The following is a 15906-nucleotide window of genomic DNA, read 5'->3' on the forward strand; positions in this document are numbered from 1 at the left end:
AGTGGCTCACAGCATTATCAGCAAATATGTGCAACACAGCCCTGGTGCTCGCAAACCTGCTGTTTGTAATTTGTAAAGCTGGGATGGGTTGAGTTTGGTTGGCTCAGATTAAATCTGATTGGGTTGGGTTGGGTTGGGTTGGGTTGGGTTGGGTTGGGTTGGGTTGGGTTGGATTGGACTGGGTTGGCCATGTTGGATTAGGCTAGGTTGGGCTAGGTAAAGTTGAGCTAGGTTGGGCCATACCAATTTAAACCATGCTAATCCATGAGGTTAGTTTAGGTTTGGTCACATTACATCATGTTAGGACACCACCAGTGCCATACCTGCTGTATGGTTCCACAAAGATCAATATTGGGCAGCAGGTTGGGCATGACAAATGCAAAAAGAACATGATAGGCAGATTACAAGCATGACCCTATGAGGATTCCCTGTATCATGAGCTACTTTCATGAAAATATTTTCTACTTCCATGAAAAAGGCCCAGGTCCATCAAGCTCCTGTCCTTTGGCTTATCTTCTGTCTTTGATATGCAGCCATCCATCCAAAATACATTTGCCAATCTTTTTTCCAGAACCTCAAAGCTACGCATATTCCTCATACACACAAACAACTTTTTTACTATCATTTGTCACCGAAATCATCATACAAAACAAGAAAGCCCAGGCAGAGGATGACACTGAACATCTAACTACGAAAAGGAGCAAGCCGGTTATCACCGTCAGTTTCGTGAAGAGCTACTTACCTAGCGAGTCCAACGAACCACATCTGAGCTGACTTAGAACGGTTTCACATGTGCACAAAAAAGGAACGCTAGGAACAAGGAAGTCTTTGACCGCCGTTCAGGTCCAAAACACCGCATGCGTATAACTCGACCATTCCTTACCGAAACCGCTACTAGACCTGTGCTGGCCTTGCTAATCTAACCGCAACCTGCTACTACTTCGTCCCCTTCGCCAACAGAACTTCAATCTCTACCGTTTCTACCCATCTGCTTCCCCTACCCTGAGACGAAACTAGCGCTATGCTTCGTCGTAGATTGGAAACATGAGGGCTGGTAGAACTGAGTGGAAAATATTGTCACACATGCGTCATTCAATACCCTTGGATTTCCAACTATTAGCAAGATCGTAGGGACGCTTGATCATCAGGGGCGTACGCGTACTGGCAAGGCTCTCATATATCCACTTTATCCTCGCTTGCTTATATCTAGGCTAACGAAACAGAAGACTTAGCCTTGTGTCGCATGGATGGTGTGTCGTTGTGTGCAACGGCGATTGTGGGATAGGCCAGAACATACTAGTGACGCCGGCATCGAATTCACGTGGATAAAGAAAGAATACGATAAAACAAACTTGTGCTGATCCATAGGCAGGTACGCAGGTTAGTCATATTGGTGCTGAAAGTGTCGAAGAATGATCAGAAAATTTCGCTATCAAGTGGTTTCTAGCCCTATTTATGGGTGGTTTGGACCAGGCAGGAGTACTTGAAAAGTTGACTTGTTGGTGTTTCTGTACTTCGAGAAGTTCTGCGTATGAGGAATTAAAAAAGGAAATTGTGTTATTAGAGTGCACAAAAACTTGGGTAATGGCATAATCATGTACACATTATGCATGTTGAGTGTCATTCTCTAATAATTTTCAACAGCATTCTGAGACAACCAGACACAACCAAGTCATGGGAGAGGGTGGCCAGGAACCTTATCTCAGACTGATATGCTAATTTTTTGTCATGCTGATTCTTCTGCGTTCCATGGTCAGGACTGTTAAATGATTGTCAAACAGTCAGTTGCCAAAGTATCGGGATGCCATGCACCTGTAGCAAAGTTTAGCACAATGTGTTTAGGTGTTTGGTCAGTCAAACATGGTATTACTGCCCATGAAATATAAAAAACAGGTTTTCCCTCAAATTTTATCCACTCTGTTCCTTAAAGGTGGAGGGAGAAGGGGCTAAAGCCCCCCCCCCCCCCCCCCAACTGAATAGGAAACTACACCTCTGTCATGCACACTTGCTTGCATGCAAATTACAAGGCTATTACCAGCAGGGCAGGCAGCTCCAGACCACAGCAGCATGGTACAGGCATGCCATTGGGGCCCAGCCATACAATCTGACAAGGAGGGCATGCCCATATTCATTAGTGTGGCCACCAGGTGGGGCTGGAGAGTATTCCACTCTAATGTTCTCAAAGTTATTTCCCCCTCCTAAAAATGTCATAAAATGCATGTGATCCACACTTTCACCATTCCAAATGCCACTTTCAGATCAGGTTATCCCCAATAATTTCAGTTTGCCCCCCCCCCCCCTCCCCAACCATGATTTGTCTCCCCAATCTCAGAGATATAGCTTTATCCATGTCCACACATCAGATGATTAAAGTCAGTGCTATATTGTAATGAAGAAGGCTGGCTCACACTTGAGTTCACTCTAATGTAATTAGCTCTGGCCTATTTTGAAGTCTCTACAATATAAACATAGACTTCAAAATGCTTTTTGATAAACATAAAATATGACAAACCCACCATGCACAGCTGCTGGCAAGCTGGAAAAATGAATCTGGGCTCATCAAATCCTTAAGCTCATTAAAGTTGTGCCCCTCCCTTGCCTTTGCATACCATATATAGCAAGTCTGTCTGCAGAACTAGTTGAGGACACCTGGTACTGGAACTCATGCATGCATTTGAAGAATGCATGCTATATGTATGTCACTCTCACAGAATGCCTGCTCATATTGTGCTGCATTTCAGGTTATTTACATTGCACTCTTGGTGAAGGTTACTTTTGGCACTTTCAAATTCTCCTGCTCCCACACAACCTTGTTTGCTTGTCACTGGATGTTTCTTGTCAGCTTTAATAAATTTGAGCAGAAAGAACTCTACATGTTGCTGTTTTGTATATATGGATGCATCTGACCAAGGATTTGAACTTTATAAACATCTTTGCACAATATGCTGTGTCACATACAGCCTGGGCTGTGCTACACCACATCTTTGATTGTACTTTTCTTCCTCATCCGACACATCTGAGGTATTCCTGTACTTCAGATCTCCACGGAGAAGGACGCAGGGATCAGTGCGGACGACGACCCGAAATCGTGTAGATAACCAGCGTCCTCCGGGACTGACCAGGTACTGGGCGTCCTCAAACACTCTTTCGACCACGTTGACCGTGGAGCCCCACCCCGTGCTCTGCGAAACCCTGGCGAGACCGCTTTCAGAGTGCAGAAGTGTCAGCGGATTTCTTTGGTCTGGTAGACCAATAGCTCATTGAAAGGGCGTGGCGACGCACAGTCAGACGCGTGCCGGCGATTCGTCACTTGGAAAGTGAGAGGCGACTCCGATCCCCCGGCCGTCCGCCAGGGCAGTGGAGAACACGCGGGAACACAGTGAGCCCCGTGCGCAGCCCCGTGGCGATTTCATTGATTTGGCTGATCATGCTACAACGATCAAAAGGCACCTATGTGAAGGCTGCAACGCATTCAGTTCACTCGAGGATAAAGGGAACCATTTCGGAGCCGTGGTCATTAACGACTGAAACGGGCGGCCAGAGCAAGCACTTTGTTCACCTGCCATTAACAGGTTGAAAATAACCCTTGGCACGCACTGGTCTGGACTGGTCCGTCCGTCCGTCGCTTCAGCACAGGGTGCCGGAATTAGGATCTGTGTAAGAGCTCGGCAGGGCCAGTGGACCAAAAGGGCCTCGGGCCTTCAAGGACTCTGATCTACACAGGCGCACGAATACTGGAGTGTAATTTCAAAAGAGATCGAACGTGGCGCGGTCCAGTGTCCGTGACTATCTGTCACGGTGGACATGGCGGAATCGTGTACTGATGACGCCGCTGGAGACGAGAACTCGCGAGCTCCTCGACCCGGACAGCGCTGTCCGACGTATGGTCCGCGTCGGTCTTCCGCGTCACCACTTTGGCGCACAATTTGAGGCAGGGGACCTCCGCTCATGCATCGTCACAGATCGCGATGGCTGGGCCTGGAGCAGGAATGAGGCGCGGACGAGGCCGGACACCGCCGGGCACGTGACGCGCACGGACCTGTGGTTGTTACTACTACTGAACAGTACATCAACCCGTCTTTCGTGTAACGTTTTGAAGAGGCGCGACGACGAGGCCCTTTGTTTGCACACAATGGTTTGCTCGCGTGTGTAGTGCCACGAGTTCCCGGCTACGCCAGCGGTGGTACCAATCCCATGTCTTATGTAAGCATCCAGTGATAGTCATGGTGAGGCCTCCCAGCAATTACTCTAGCTAGTTTCGTGAGCCATGACTCCAGCCGGCCTTACCAGCAATGGATCAAGTTGGACTTTTCACTAGTTGCTTCAGATTGAGCCAGTGCTATGAGCAACGGCGAGGGCTATCAGTGGGGTTTTGACTTAACTTTATCAACACTGGTTCAAAGGGCTTTGCCAGCAACAGTTCCAGCTGAATGCGCTATCAATGGTCGTACCTTTTTTGATGCCAGCTGTCCCGGGCAGCCGTTGTCAGGATCAGCCAAGATCACAGCCTGCCGTATGCGGTAACTCTGGTCACATGCGAATGTCCTGATCCTCGGAGCAGCGCCCGGATCGCGGTCGTCCCGTCCGTGCCGCTTCCTCCCCGTCCCGTCCGTGCCGCTTCCTTTCCGTTCCGTCCGTGCCGCTTCCTCCCCGTTCCGTCCTTGCCGCTTCCTTCCCGTTCCGTCCTTGCCGCTTCCTCCCGTCCCGTCCGTGCCGCTTCCTCCCCGTCCCGTCCGTGCCGCTTCCTTCCCGTCCCGTCCGTGCCGCTTCCTCCCCGTTCCGTCCGTGCCGCTTCCCCCCGTTCCGTCCTTGCCGCTTCCTCCCGTCCCGTCCGTGCCGCTTCCTCCCCGTCCCGTCCGTGCCGCTTCCTTCCCGTTCCGTCCTTGCCGCTTCCTCCCGTCCCGTCCGTGCCGCTTCCTCCCCGTCCCGTCCGTGCCGCTTCCTCCCCGTCCCGTCCGTGCCGCTTCCTCCCCGTTCCGTCCGTGCCGCTTCCCCCCGTCCCGTCCTTGCCGCTTCCTCCCCGTCCCGTCCGTGCCGCTTCCTCCCCGTTCCGTCCTTGCCGTTTCCTCCCCGTCCCGTCCGTGCTGCTTCCTCCCCGTCCCGTCCTTACCGCTTCCTCCCCGTCCCGTCTTTGCCGCTTCCTCACCGTCCCAGACGGTGCCGGTCGCGGCGTGTGGGCGCTAGCCGGACGAGGCCTCTGCCGCCGCCCGTGGCCTTCCTGTCAGCGGGGGCCATCGTCAGAGCATGCCGACGAGCGCGGCCCGGTACCGCGCCAGCCCCCGGTGCCGCTCTGTATCTAGGCACGTGTTCCCCGGCCGCTGGGCCCTGCTCGCCGTCCGCGTAACCGGTCCGCCGCGCCGTATTTGGCGGAGGCCGGTGGCGCCGCCGGCGGTCGGACGGCGCGCGGCGCGCTCGCGAGGGGCGCCGATCGTGCTCCTGCGCTCGGCGTCCTGGCCGGACGCGCCGTGCCCGACCGGGTCTGAGCTGCCGCCGGCTCCGGTGCTGGGCTCCCCGCCGAGTGGAGCGCGCTGCCAAGTTCGTGAGTGCCGCAGCGCGTGCTAGTGACAGCGGTCTGGCAGGGTCGGTGTCGGTGTTGTGCCGCTCGGCGTCGGCGCTGTCCTGTCACAGGACGCGGTCCGTGTCCTGCGTGTCTCCCGGGTGTTCGCCGGCGCCGCAGAGCTCCGCGTGTGCCCTCTTCAACGCCCGTGCCCGCTCCCGCTGACGGTGCCGCTTGGCCGCAGGCGGCGATGGCGGGCGTCGACATCGAGGTGGCGCCAATGCGGAGCCTGGATGACTTCTTGGCCAACTCGGCGCGTTTCCAGATCCCCAACTACCGCGACCCGGACAGGTGGGCGTACCGGGTCATGCAGAACCTGCTCTACTACCAGACCAACTACTTCTTCTCAGCGGTGCTCATCTTTCTGCTAGTCGGGTGAGAGAGCTGTGCCAGCAATGGTAGCCTTAGATTGCACGGCTAGGAAGTGGTGTGTTCGCAAGCTTGTATGTATTTGCTTAGGAATATTGTTATTGAACATGTACAATTACGATGTAAGTGGTCTGTACTCTCCTATAACGTATGGTGTGCTGTATATAAGAGGGGAACCAACCAGGTTGTTGCCCAGTTTTCCACGATACGGGGTTTTAGTGAAATCGGTTAGGACATGGGGGAGAAATGTATAGACCAACTGCCTCTTCAGGCATTCTCCACATGCTGCATGTGCTGCAAGCTGTTATACGATCGATATGTGTGAAACACGAGCTAATGGATTGCTTAATGCCTTTTTGTGTTGTGGAGACTGTGCTGCGCGATGAAGTAGCCGTATTTTTGGACGGTTATTTCAAAACTTGTGGTAGTTTTTCCCGCCTGAGGAGGTATAGTAAATGTCAGTGCCACGAGGGCAGCTTCAGCTATCACGAACAGGGATCACGCAAACAACGGCCGACTTAAACATGCGTGTGGCGTTGCTGGATTAGCACGCCCAAAAGTCGTCTGATTTCGGCGGCGGCATTGCCTGAGTTGACGCCAGGTGGTCCGCGACGCTACCATGTAGTCTTGTCGTGACTGGGTTGGCCTGAATTGGCCGCCGTCCACTTTTTATTGCCCAGGACTCGTTGACATGGGGCGATAACGAAGCGGGCGGTCTTCTTTCCTGTGCGCTTAATGGCGGAGGAAATTTCCCGTTGCTGTGGAGTTCGTCTTTGTGCATGCGGGTGCGAGCGTACCCGCGGAGACGTCGGTGCGAGTCATTCTTCCTCCATTGCGCTGCGATTGAACTGCCACATGTGACACGGACATTCTAAAAATAACTGCGTTTAGCATGGCGTTATTCATGCGGCCACTTCACGGAAGTAAGGGGCATCTGGTGATATGACATGTGACGTATGACTGGATTGCGTTTCGCGATTGCATCAAATTTGGCCGTCGTTCAGCTGGTTAGGCTGAAGCTCTCGTAACGTTAGGGCTGTGCAAAAGGGCATGCGTGCTTGTTTTTAATTGAGCTCACGCACCAGAGGTCTCGCAAACGAGATTCCACGAGCGCGTGTTCTGGCGTAGTAGGTCAGCCGATCGCAACATTGGTAGTGGCACGGATATCTCCGGTTCGGAGAACTCAGGGCTGTGAGCTGCCTGCGGTTAGTCGCCGCAGGCCGCTGCTGTACTGTAGCGATGTACGCCAGAGCACGTCCCGTGTTGTTATTCCCATTCCAAGTGTGCTGGCACCGTGACAGGGATGCTGCGAGGGCAGGTGAAGTGGGGCGTTGTGACCATCCAGCGTTTTCATAACGAAATTATTTCATAGCATGAAGTACTTGTCAGGGCAGAACGAAATCCCATCAGCTTTTCAATGGATTCACTAATCGAACAAAGTTTCTTCTTGGAAAAGAAGTAAGGCACAAGGCTGGCGATAAATCTTTGATTAGCATGGATCCACCGGTGCTAAATCGCTTTTACGGAGATAACAGAGGGGCGGCGAGATATGTGTCGGGTTATTGCTCCGTTTTTGTTTGTTGCGCCACCGATAAGGTAGGTCAGCCGCTTATGGCTCCTTTGTAAAGGGATAATGAGCCGTCTCGTGCTGCGGTGTCAGCAGGCTGTGCGGGCAGTGACGCTCGCCGTTTATGTTGGCCGCTGTGGCGGTCCCGCGGTGTCACGCCCCGCCTCCCGCAGGATGCTGCACCCGCACAAGTTCCTGTGCGGCATGCTCGCCCTGGCCGTCGTGTTCGCCATCTTCTACTACATTACAAACAAGCAGGCGGTGGCGTCCCACTTCAAGCGGGATCACCCGCTGCTCAGCCTGACGCTGATCTTCTCCGGAGGCTACTTCATCGTCTACATGCTCGGATCGGTTCTGGTCTTCTTGTTCGGCATCTGTTTGCCGTTGCTGGGTGAGTAAGACCGCCTTCCACCCACGCCCCCAGCGGTGGCTGGGCCGGCTGGGCTGGCTGGGCCACGCCCGGCCGGCCCCAGTGGGCTGGCTGGCTGGCGTGGCATTGTCAGTCTTTGACAGTTGCTCTTTCTGGAGCTCCGACTGCGAGATGGCATTTGCAGATAGCGCTCAGTGAATTATGCGATTGAAACGTCGGCAGCTGATCAAGGGCCCTTTTACGAGCATCTCAAGCTCGGGTGCGGTGCGCTCTCTCATATGATGCTCACGTTCCTTTGTTCGGTGGTGCAGGACGACATCCCGTGTGATGGAATGCGGTTCTGCTTTCCCAGCCATCGATAGCGCTGCGGCGAGGTGCATGACGGCGCTGGCCGTCTTCGCATTAGTGTCAGCCCAGTGGATAAGATGTCATTGTTTATGGAGGCCACATCCGCGTCCAGACCGACGCTCCTATTAAGGGTGTGCCTTGAAAGAGATCCTCTGCAGCGGCTACGTCTCGAGACAGTGTGGCGTTGGCAGGGGGCAGTGTGAGCTTGAGGGCCTTCGGCCCAGAGCTGTGGTCTTTCTGACTGATTGGGTGCGCACGCCGCGCACTGCATGTGCAATGCTGAAGTGGTTCGCGATGCTGTGATTCGCTGCCGAAGCTGCCTGTTTCATGGCCATTCCTACCGCGTGAAGCCTGCTTCGTTCCTTCCGGGGGCAAGTTTTGAAATGGTACATTGAACGTTAATAGTGTTCAATGATTGGTAAAGCATAACATCATCAAACGTCAAAGACGGTTGCGTTTTCCAAAAATCTCCGAAAAACTAACACGATTCCGATTTACACTATAATGGGTCTCATCATCAGGTCAGAACCACTCAGGCGCGCCAGGTCATCGGCTCATGGTCGGGCTAGAAATTGATAATGGCTTAAAATAAAGGCGTATTCTCTTGTTTTAGCGAAATTATAAAACACGTCAGCACCAATACATAACTGGTCATATGGGAAGCTCAACTTTTCAAGAGAAAACCCAGGATCACCCAGGATCAAAAGCTTGGATCACATTCTCAGTCATTCCTCTGTCTTTAAGTAGCCGTCCATGTGCACAATATTGTCATATCGATTACGCTCTACTTGGTATCATCAGCTTGTGTCTGTTCCTTGCTCAACTTCTCGAGAGACAAATTTTGCTAAGCGCAGTGTGTTCTCAGCCCATATTTACACTGTCCTATTTACAAATGCCTGCTTCATAGTTAAGCCATGAAAAACTGGTAACTTTTGCGAGAGATGTCACCAGGGCGAAGAGACGGGTCAGAGAGACGTCTAACTCAAACGCTGCACTATGCGGGTGGTCGCGACATGATCACAGTAGCCGTGGTGCCCTAAAGCCCAACTTATCATCGCCACGTCCCGGCCAGGTGCCTCACCGCGTATCTGGCATCCGTCTTTTTAAGCATACAGTCATGGACTGCAGCGTGGAAGCCTCTCGCGGCTCTCCGCAGTTCTGTATTAATGTCATGTCTACTGATTCCAGCGGTGCTCGTTCACGCGTCCATGCGGTTGCGGAACATGCGCAACAAGCTGATGAACAAGATGGAGGCTGCTGGACTCAAGAGGACGCCGATGGGTCTTTTTCTTGACGAGCTTGGGGTGGACAGTGACAAAATCGTCTTCTGAGCAGGCTCGCAGCTGGCTTGTGGTCTGGGTGCTGTCTGCTATCGATGCTTGCTTAGTCACTTGCCAGAGCGTATGGGTAGAAATAGAACGGTATGTCAATTGTGTGCTGTGATTGCACCCATATTTCCCTGTTTACCGCAGCTTTCAAGATTAGCGTGTAGAATTCAAAATCTCTTCTCTCTGAGCACCTTGCTTATCTACGACCAGCCCAGAACTTATAGTTGAGCTGCTTCCGCGCTCGTGAGAGCTGAGTCTTGGTGTATTAGTATGTTATATGAGGCCAGTGCATGCAGTTTTCGGTGCGATTAGCTCGAAGCTTTGACAGTTAAGCCGTTGGTCAAGGTGCAAATTATGATATCATTCCAGCTGATGGTTACGTTATTTTTCGTGTGCTGTGATATTTCTTTGCGTGAAGCCATTGGAAATATGGTGTGTTTGTCTTTGGAAATGTTTGGCGGTCCATCCGCAGTTTTATTTAATGTATCCCTCTTTGTGTTTGTAACCGTCAGCCGCATAATGAAATATCAGGGAACGTGCATGATATTTGTGTCGGTACTCGGTGACTTATTTCCAAAGTGGTAACGGTTTGCTCATTACCGTCCTTCGTTTTCCGGGTGGATTGAATCCTGGCGCCAATTCTTGGTCCCGCATATGCCATTGGGCGTGGGATGGGGTGGGGGGGGGGGGGGGGTGAGGAGGAACTCCACTTAAACCGCGGCGGATGCTGAGGGCCTCACGCGCACACCCATTTCGTACTGAGGGCCTCTCACACAGCCCAGTCTGGTGCTGAGGGCCTTCTGCACAGCCTCCGTCTGGTGCTGAAGGCCTCCCACACAGCTCCCGGTTGGTGCTGAGGTTCTCCCGCATAGCCCTGTGGCGCTAAGGGTCTCCCACACAGCCTTGCCCGGTATTAAGGTCCTCGCACAGCCCTTTCCGATGCTGAGGGCCTCCCGCACAGCCCGTCCGGTGCTGAGGGCTGCCCACACAGCTTCGCCTAGTACTGAGGGCTGTCCACACAGCCTCTCCCGGTACTGAGGGTCCTCCGCACAGTCCCATCCGGTGACGGCCGCCATTGCCAGTCTCTAGTCACGCAGCTGACCTGGGCGGCCTCCGCTGGCTCCCAGCCGACGCCAGCTGTGCCAACAATATACGGCGTACGCGACACCCGTCTTTCGTCTCTGTGGGGCTCAGTGTGACAATGCCAGGGAGCTACCGTGACGGGGAGCGGATTACTCAAGTGATCTAAGGAAACACCACGCCGCGTCTCGCTTGCTGTCAGGTGGAAAAATACGGGCGTTGAAGACCGTTTCCCGTCGGAAATATTTGCCGAATGTGCATTACTTCAGCTCCGTAATCAACTGTTGCTTTTGATTTCAAGGGAGATGTCTAGGATGCAGGGGTGCCACTTGATATAGTTCAGGATCCCCAATGCCGGCTAGGGCCACCTCAATGCTCTCCTGAGCCCCCCCCCCCCCCCCCAATGCATATGAGTAAAAAATAAAAACTGGGCCAGTGAAATGCAGCGAGTGTCTGAGCCGCTGGTGCACCAGGCACCTCAACACAACTATTAATCTCGTCATCATGTATCATCAATATCATTATCATGTCGGCTCCAAATGGAAAGTCATTTCTCAACATCAACACAATCTCGGAGCTGATCAAATAATTGCTGTTTTAGTGTTGACATTAAACATGCAAATGCAAGTGACCGAGATTCGGGAAGAAAACTGTATCCGGGAGATAATCTAGGTCAACGCTTTTGGTTGAGTCCTCGACCAATCTAAGAAAATGATTCCCTGCTAGGGTGTCCAGATTCGAAAGAGAAATATAGATGTGGGACATTCATATAAATTCATACTACTGAAAAATGCATTTCGTGCATTGCAGCGGCGGAACATCGTTATCAATTGGGGGGGGGGGGGCTTGGGACCCTTTGCCCAGGCCAGCAGATCAGCCTCCCCAATATACAGATGAAATCTATCAGTCTTAGTCTTATCAGTCTTATCTTATCTTTATAAGTAATCTTAGTCTTATCAGTCAGTCAGTCAGTCTCAGTCTTATCAGTCTACTTACCCACCATACTTGATGACTGAGGAGGCTATGCAAGCAGAAATGAGTAAGCATGAAATACTTTTTGGATCCTGTTCAAATGGCAATGTCACGTGGACCGAATCCGAGGGCGCACAGGTGCACCGGAAGTTCTCACAAGTTTTGGCGCACCAGGTCTCAGCCAACGGCCTTAGGCTCCCATACGTGACAGATGATGCGTGTTACGGAAGTCGCGGGCGAAGTCTTTTTCCCCCCGCTCATCAGTTCCTGCACATCTGATGACGCAGTATTTGGTCTGTTCTGAGGTTGGTCGACCCATAACAAAGCCGGGTGGGGTCTTGACTGGTTTTGAAAAGCTTCAGCCGTAGCCTGCAGAGTGGGGTTGCTCCAGTGCAAGGCCCTAGAACAGGGCTCCAGTGCTACAGTGCGCTTGACGGCAAGCTGTATGGACTCTTGTATCTCAATGATACCTTTGCGGCACCCTGCATGTCGTCGTGGGAGGAGAAAGTGACATTAAGGCGCAGGTAATATGGCGGCGGCACCTACTTTTCCAAAATAGGTACAACGTTTGCATTTTAGTGATAGCATCGTAGCGAATTTTCCACACCATCTTTCCGCATCATTCCCTGCCACATATGCCGTGGTTTCCACGAATTCAACAGTAAAACATGAATCGCGCGGTGTCTGAAGGAACCCGAGTCTATGGCAGGGGCGGATCCAGGATTTCGTCGAGGGAGGGGGGCACACAACATTGTGGGGACCCCCTCCAAAAGACATCCCACCACTTCCATCATTACATTTTAAGATAGGTCGTATGTAACATACATGCATATATATATATATATATATATATATATATATATATATATATATATATATATGCTTATTTATTTAATAAATACGGAAGCCCATCTGACTGGACAGCCCTACAAAGCTAGGCGTGCTACGCATACATAAACAGAACTCACTCATTTTCTACAGATCACGTTAAGTGCTTTTATTTGAAGGCAAATCGTTTCGCAGCAACAGGCAGAATAAACTTAAGTTAGCTGCTAACCACCGTCAAAACCAAGCATGACCTTGATTTCTACTTTATGTATTTACGGCTAGCCGGCTCGGCGATGTAATCGGCCGATGGCTGATGACAAATGCATAGTTTTCCCCTTGTTATAAAGGAGTACAACGTATCCTAGTATTCAAAATATGTTAAGAACGTGATGCGCTAATATAATGAGTGCCATACACTCAATAGTCAATGGAAATGACACATACGAGGTCGGTGGCATGTAAAATTGCATTCGGCAATGGCGCGTAAGAACTCATCGCCGCACATCCGACTACTGCTTGAAGGCGAAGGCACCAAGACCAATAGGGACGGGACCTGAGCGATCATGGGGGCTGCAGGAGGCCAACAAAGTGGCTCCCGTCAACAAGAATAGGGTCCTCAGAGCCAGCAAAAAGAGCCCAAGACCAACGTGGTGAGCCTCTACACGACCGGTAGTGCCCCGGCAGGCTGGCATGTAAAACCCCTAACAGAGCACATTACCCTCCTCACCCTCCTACTCTCCTACCCCATCCTCCTCCTACTCCTGTGCGATTGAGAGTACACGGGCAGGTTAACAACACGAGCCCCGATAGGTGTGAAGAGTCCTCCGCGAATGAGACCAAAGGGAGAGAGTCCCCAAGAGCCCCCGAGTAGAGAGTAGAGAGCCCCCGAACATCGAGTGCCTCCGTGTCTTACCTTATAAGAGCCCCAGCAACAGTATAAGGCCCTCCGAGCAGGTGAAAAGAAACCGGTACTAATATGATAAGCCCCTTAACAACTGAGTGTACCCTAGAATATGGGGCCCCGGAAAAACCGTATAGAGCCTTTCGGACGAATGGGAAGAATCCGTGGAGGAAAATATAATCGATCAACAGTGCTCAGGCATTGAGGCAGACAGCGTCCCAACAACTTATTGGGCCCTACGAGAAAATGCAAAGAGGTAAAGGAAAACGTGGAAAGCTCCTTAGCGATCAGATTGACCCGGCAAGTGGACATATGGGGGCAGGCAACCAACAGCGTAATGCTTCTATACAGCGTAATGAGCCCCGAAATTTCCCCCAAGCAACTTTTTCTCAATCAGCGAAGAATGAACTTCGTCCACTGATAAATTCTTTAGTTTTGCTAACAATTGTCATCGGTCGTCTTTGGGCCCAATTACATCCAATTTTGTTGTTTTTTGTGTAAGAAACTGCGGCCATCCGTCCGGTTATGGCCTCTTCGGAGCCTTTAACTCCCTTCGGCATGATCTATGGGGCTCCCCTCCACCCTCTGCATCTGCCACCGGTCCGAGCAGCTTAACAGATGGGGCCCACCATGAACATAAGGCCGCCCATTGAAATGATAAATACTCGCGACACAATGTGTAGGGGTCTGAACGATCGAGTGTGCTCGGGCAGATTAGCATATAGGCCCCCCGTCAAGAGCGTAGGACCCTCCATTCAAATAGGAAGTACCCAAGACCCGATGAAGAGAGCTCCGAATGATCGCGTGTACCCCGTCAGGTTAACAGATAAGGTTCCCAAAAAGGGCGTAGGGCCCTCCATTCAAACAGGAAGTATTAAGACCCAATGAAGGGGACTCATGAATGATTCAGTGCGTCAGACCAGGTTAAAGTATAGGCCCCCGTCAAGAGCGTAGGGCCCTCCATTCAAAAAAGGAAGTACCTAAGACCCAACGTAGAGGGACCCCGAATGATCGAGCGCACCAGAGCAGGTTAACAAATAGAGCTCCCAACAAGCGCGAAGGGCTCTCCATTCGAATGGGAAGCGCTGAAGACCCTATGTAAATGGCCCCAGAATGATGGAATGTGCCTAAACAGCTTATCAGAAGGCGCCTGACACGAGCGTAGGGCCCTCCATTCAAATAAGGAGTACCCGAAACCCGGTGCGGAGGGCCCCCGAAAGATCCCCCGAGCTCGGGCATACCCGAAAGGGTGTACCCGAGCAGATTATCAGGCGGCCCAGTCAGGAATGTAAGGCCCTAAATTCAAACGCCAAGACCCAATATACAGGGCCTCCGAACAATCCAGTGTGGTCGAAGCGGCGAACAGATGGGGTCCCAGACAAGTACGAAGGGCCCTCCATCCAGATAGGAAGTACCCAAGACACAATGTTGAGGGCCTTGAATATTCGAGTGTGCCCGAGCAGGTTAGCAGATGAGGCCCTGACAAGAGCGTAGGGCCTTCTGTTCAAATATGAAATACCCATGACACGGTGTAAAAGGCCCCGAATGATCCAGCGCGTCAGAGCAAGTTAACAGACGGGGCCCCCGAAAAGAGCGGGGGCCCTCCATTCAAAAAGAAAGGACCCAAAACTAGATGTAGAGGTCCCCACGATCAAATGGGCCCGAGCATCTTATCAGAAGGCACCCCGACAGGAGCGTAAGGCTATTCAAATAAAAAGTACCCAAAACCCACAAGAGCGTAGGGCCCCCACTCAGAAAAAAGTACCCAAGATCCAGTGTGGAGGGTCCCCAAGCGACTGAGTGTGCCCAAGCAGGACATCAGATGGCCCCCGACAAGAGTGTAGGGCCCTAAGCAAGTGAAAGAGAATTGAAAGCGCACTGGACCAATGTAGAGGGCCCCTGAGCATATTGCAAGTGTGTCGGCAGGTTAACCGCGACCCACGTAAAGGGCCCCCGAGCAGCCGAGAATACCCGGCAAGTTATGGTATGGGACTCCGGCTATAGCCCACAGAGCCTTTCTGGCGAATGGAGAGAATCCGTGGAAGGGCCTGGGATTGGCAAGAGTGCCCCGGCACGCTAGCAGGAAGGGCCCCGACAACAGCGCAGGGCCCTCTGAGCAAATGCAAAGAAATGAAGGGCAACGTGGAATGCTCCCTAACGATCGAAATGATCCTGCAATTGGATATATAGGTCCCCCGGAAACAGCCTGGGGCCCCTAGACACTGTAATAAGACTTAGAATTTCCAGTTAATAAGTTTTCCAATCATTGAGCAATTTTTTTTTACTTCTCATGAGCCCTTCACTTTCCCTTACAGCTGTTCTTGACCGCCTTTAAGTCCAGAGATATCTAGTTGTGATGCGTTTTGTGTTTAGAAGAACTGCACCTGTTCGGCCGGCTATGGGACCCCCTCGGAGCGAATGGGCCCATTCAGGGCCCAAGGGGCCATGGCCCCGTGCCCTCCTCAGGATCTCCAAAACAATGTTTGAATGAGTGTATGTAAGGAAGCCGGGCATCGTGACCAGCCTGGACGTCTTCGGCTGATACCCGGTGCTACAACTGCTTTCAATTTAGCTGCATCAAGCTCC

General features: G+C 52.0%; 1 protein-coding gene across 4 annotated transcripts; it reads left to right on the forward strand.

The window, feature by feature from the left end:
• Positions 1-1138: 1138 nt before the first annotated feature.
• LOC119112845 (PRA1 family protein 3) lies at positions 1139-10083 on the forward strand. 4 transcript variants are annotated; one of them, XM_037237134.1, is made up of 5 exons: positions 1139-1380; positions 3039-3122; positions 5742-5932; positions 7667-7884; positions 9400-10083. In XM_037237134.1, exons 3-5 carry the CDS (start codon positions 5748-5750, stop codon positions 9540-9542), a joined length of 546 nt encoding a protein of 181 aa, XP_037093029.1. In that variant the 5' UTR covers positions 1139-1380; positions 3039-3122; positions 5742-5747; the 3' UTR covers positions 9543-10083. The 4 variants fall into 4 exon arrangements, with proteins under 4 accessions (XP_037093029.1, XP_037093030.1, XP_037093031.1 ...); XM_037237135.1 differs by having other exon boundaries at positions 1139-1372; XM_037237136.1 differs by lacking the exon at positions 3039-3122.
• Positions 10084-15906: the final 5823 nt, after the last annotated feature.

The sequence above is a fragment of the Pollicipes pollicipes genome, unplaced genomic scaffold, assembly GCF_011947565.3.
Source record: "Pollicipes pollicipes isolate AB1234 unplaced genomic scaffold, Ppol_2.1 Scaffold_7261;HRSCAF=8764_pilon_pilon_pilon, whole genome shotgun sequence".
Classification (NCBI taxonomy): Eukaryota; Metazoa; Arthropoda; class Thecostraca; order Pollicipedomorpha; family Pollicipedidae; genus Pollicipes; species Pollicipes pollicipes.

Bases quoted from the DNA above. Each gene is read 5' to 3' on its own strand.
- LOC119112845 (XM_037237134.1), top strand. From the start codon at position 5,748: ATGGCGGGCGTCGACATCGAGGTGGCGCCAATGCGGAGCCTGGATGAC. The intron at 5,933-7,666 runs GTGAGAGAGCTG...CGCCTCCCGCAG, and splicing joins CTCATCTTTCTGCTAGTCGG to GATGCTGCACCCGCACAAGT. The intron at 7,885-9,399 runs GTGAGTAAGACC...TACTGATTCCAG, and splicing joins CATCTGTTTGCCGTTGCTGG to CGGTGCTCGTTCACGCGTCC.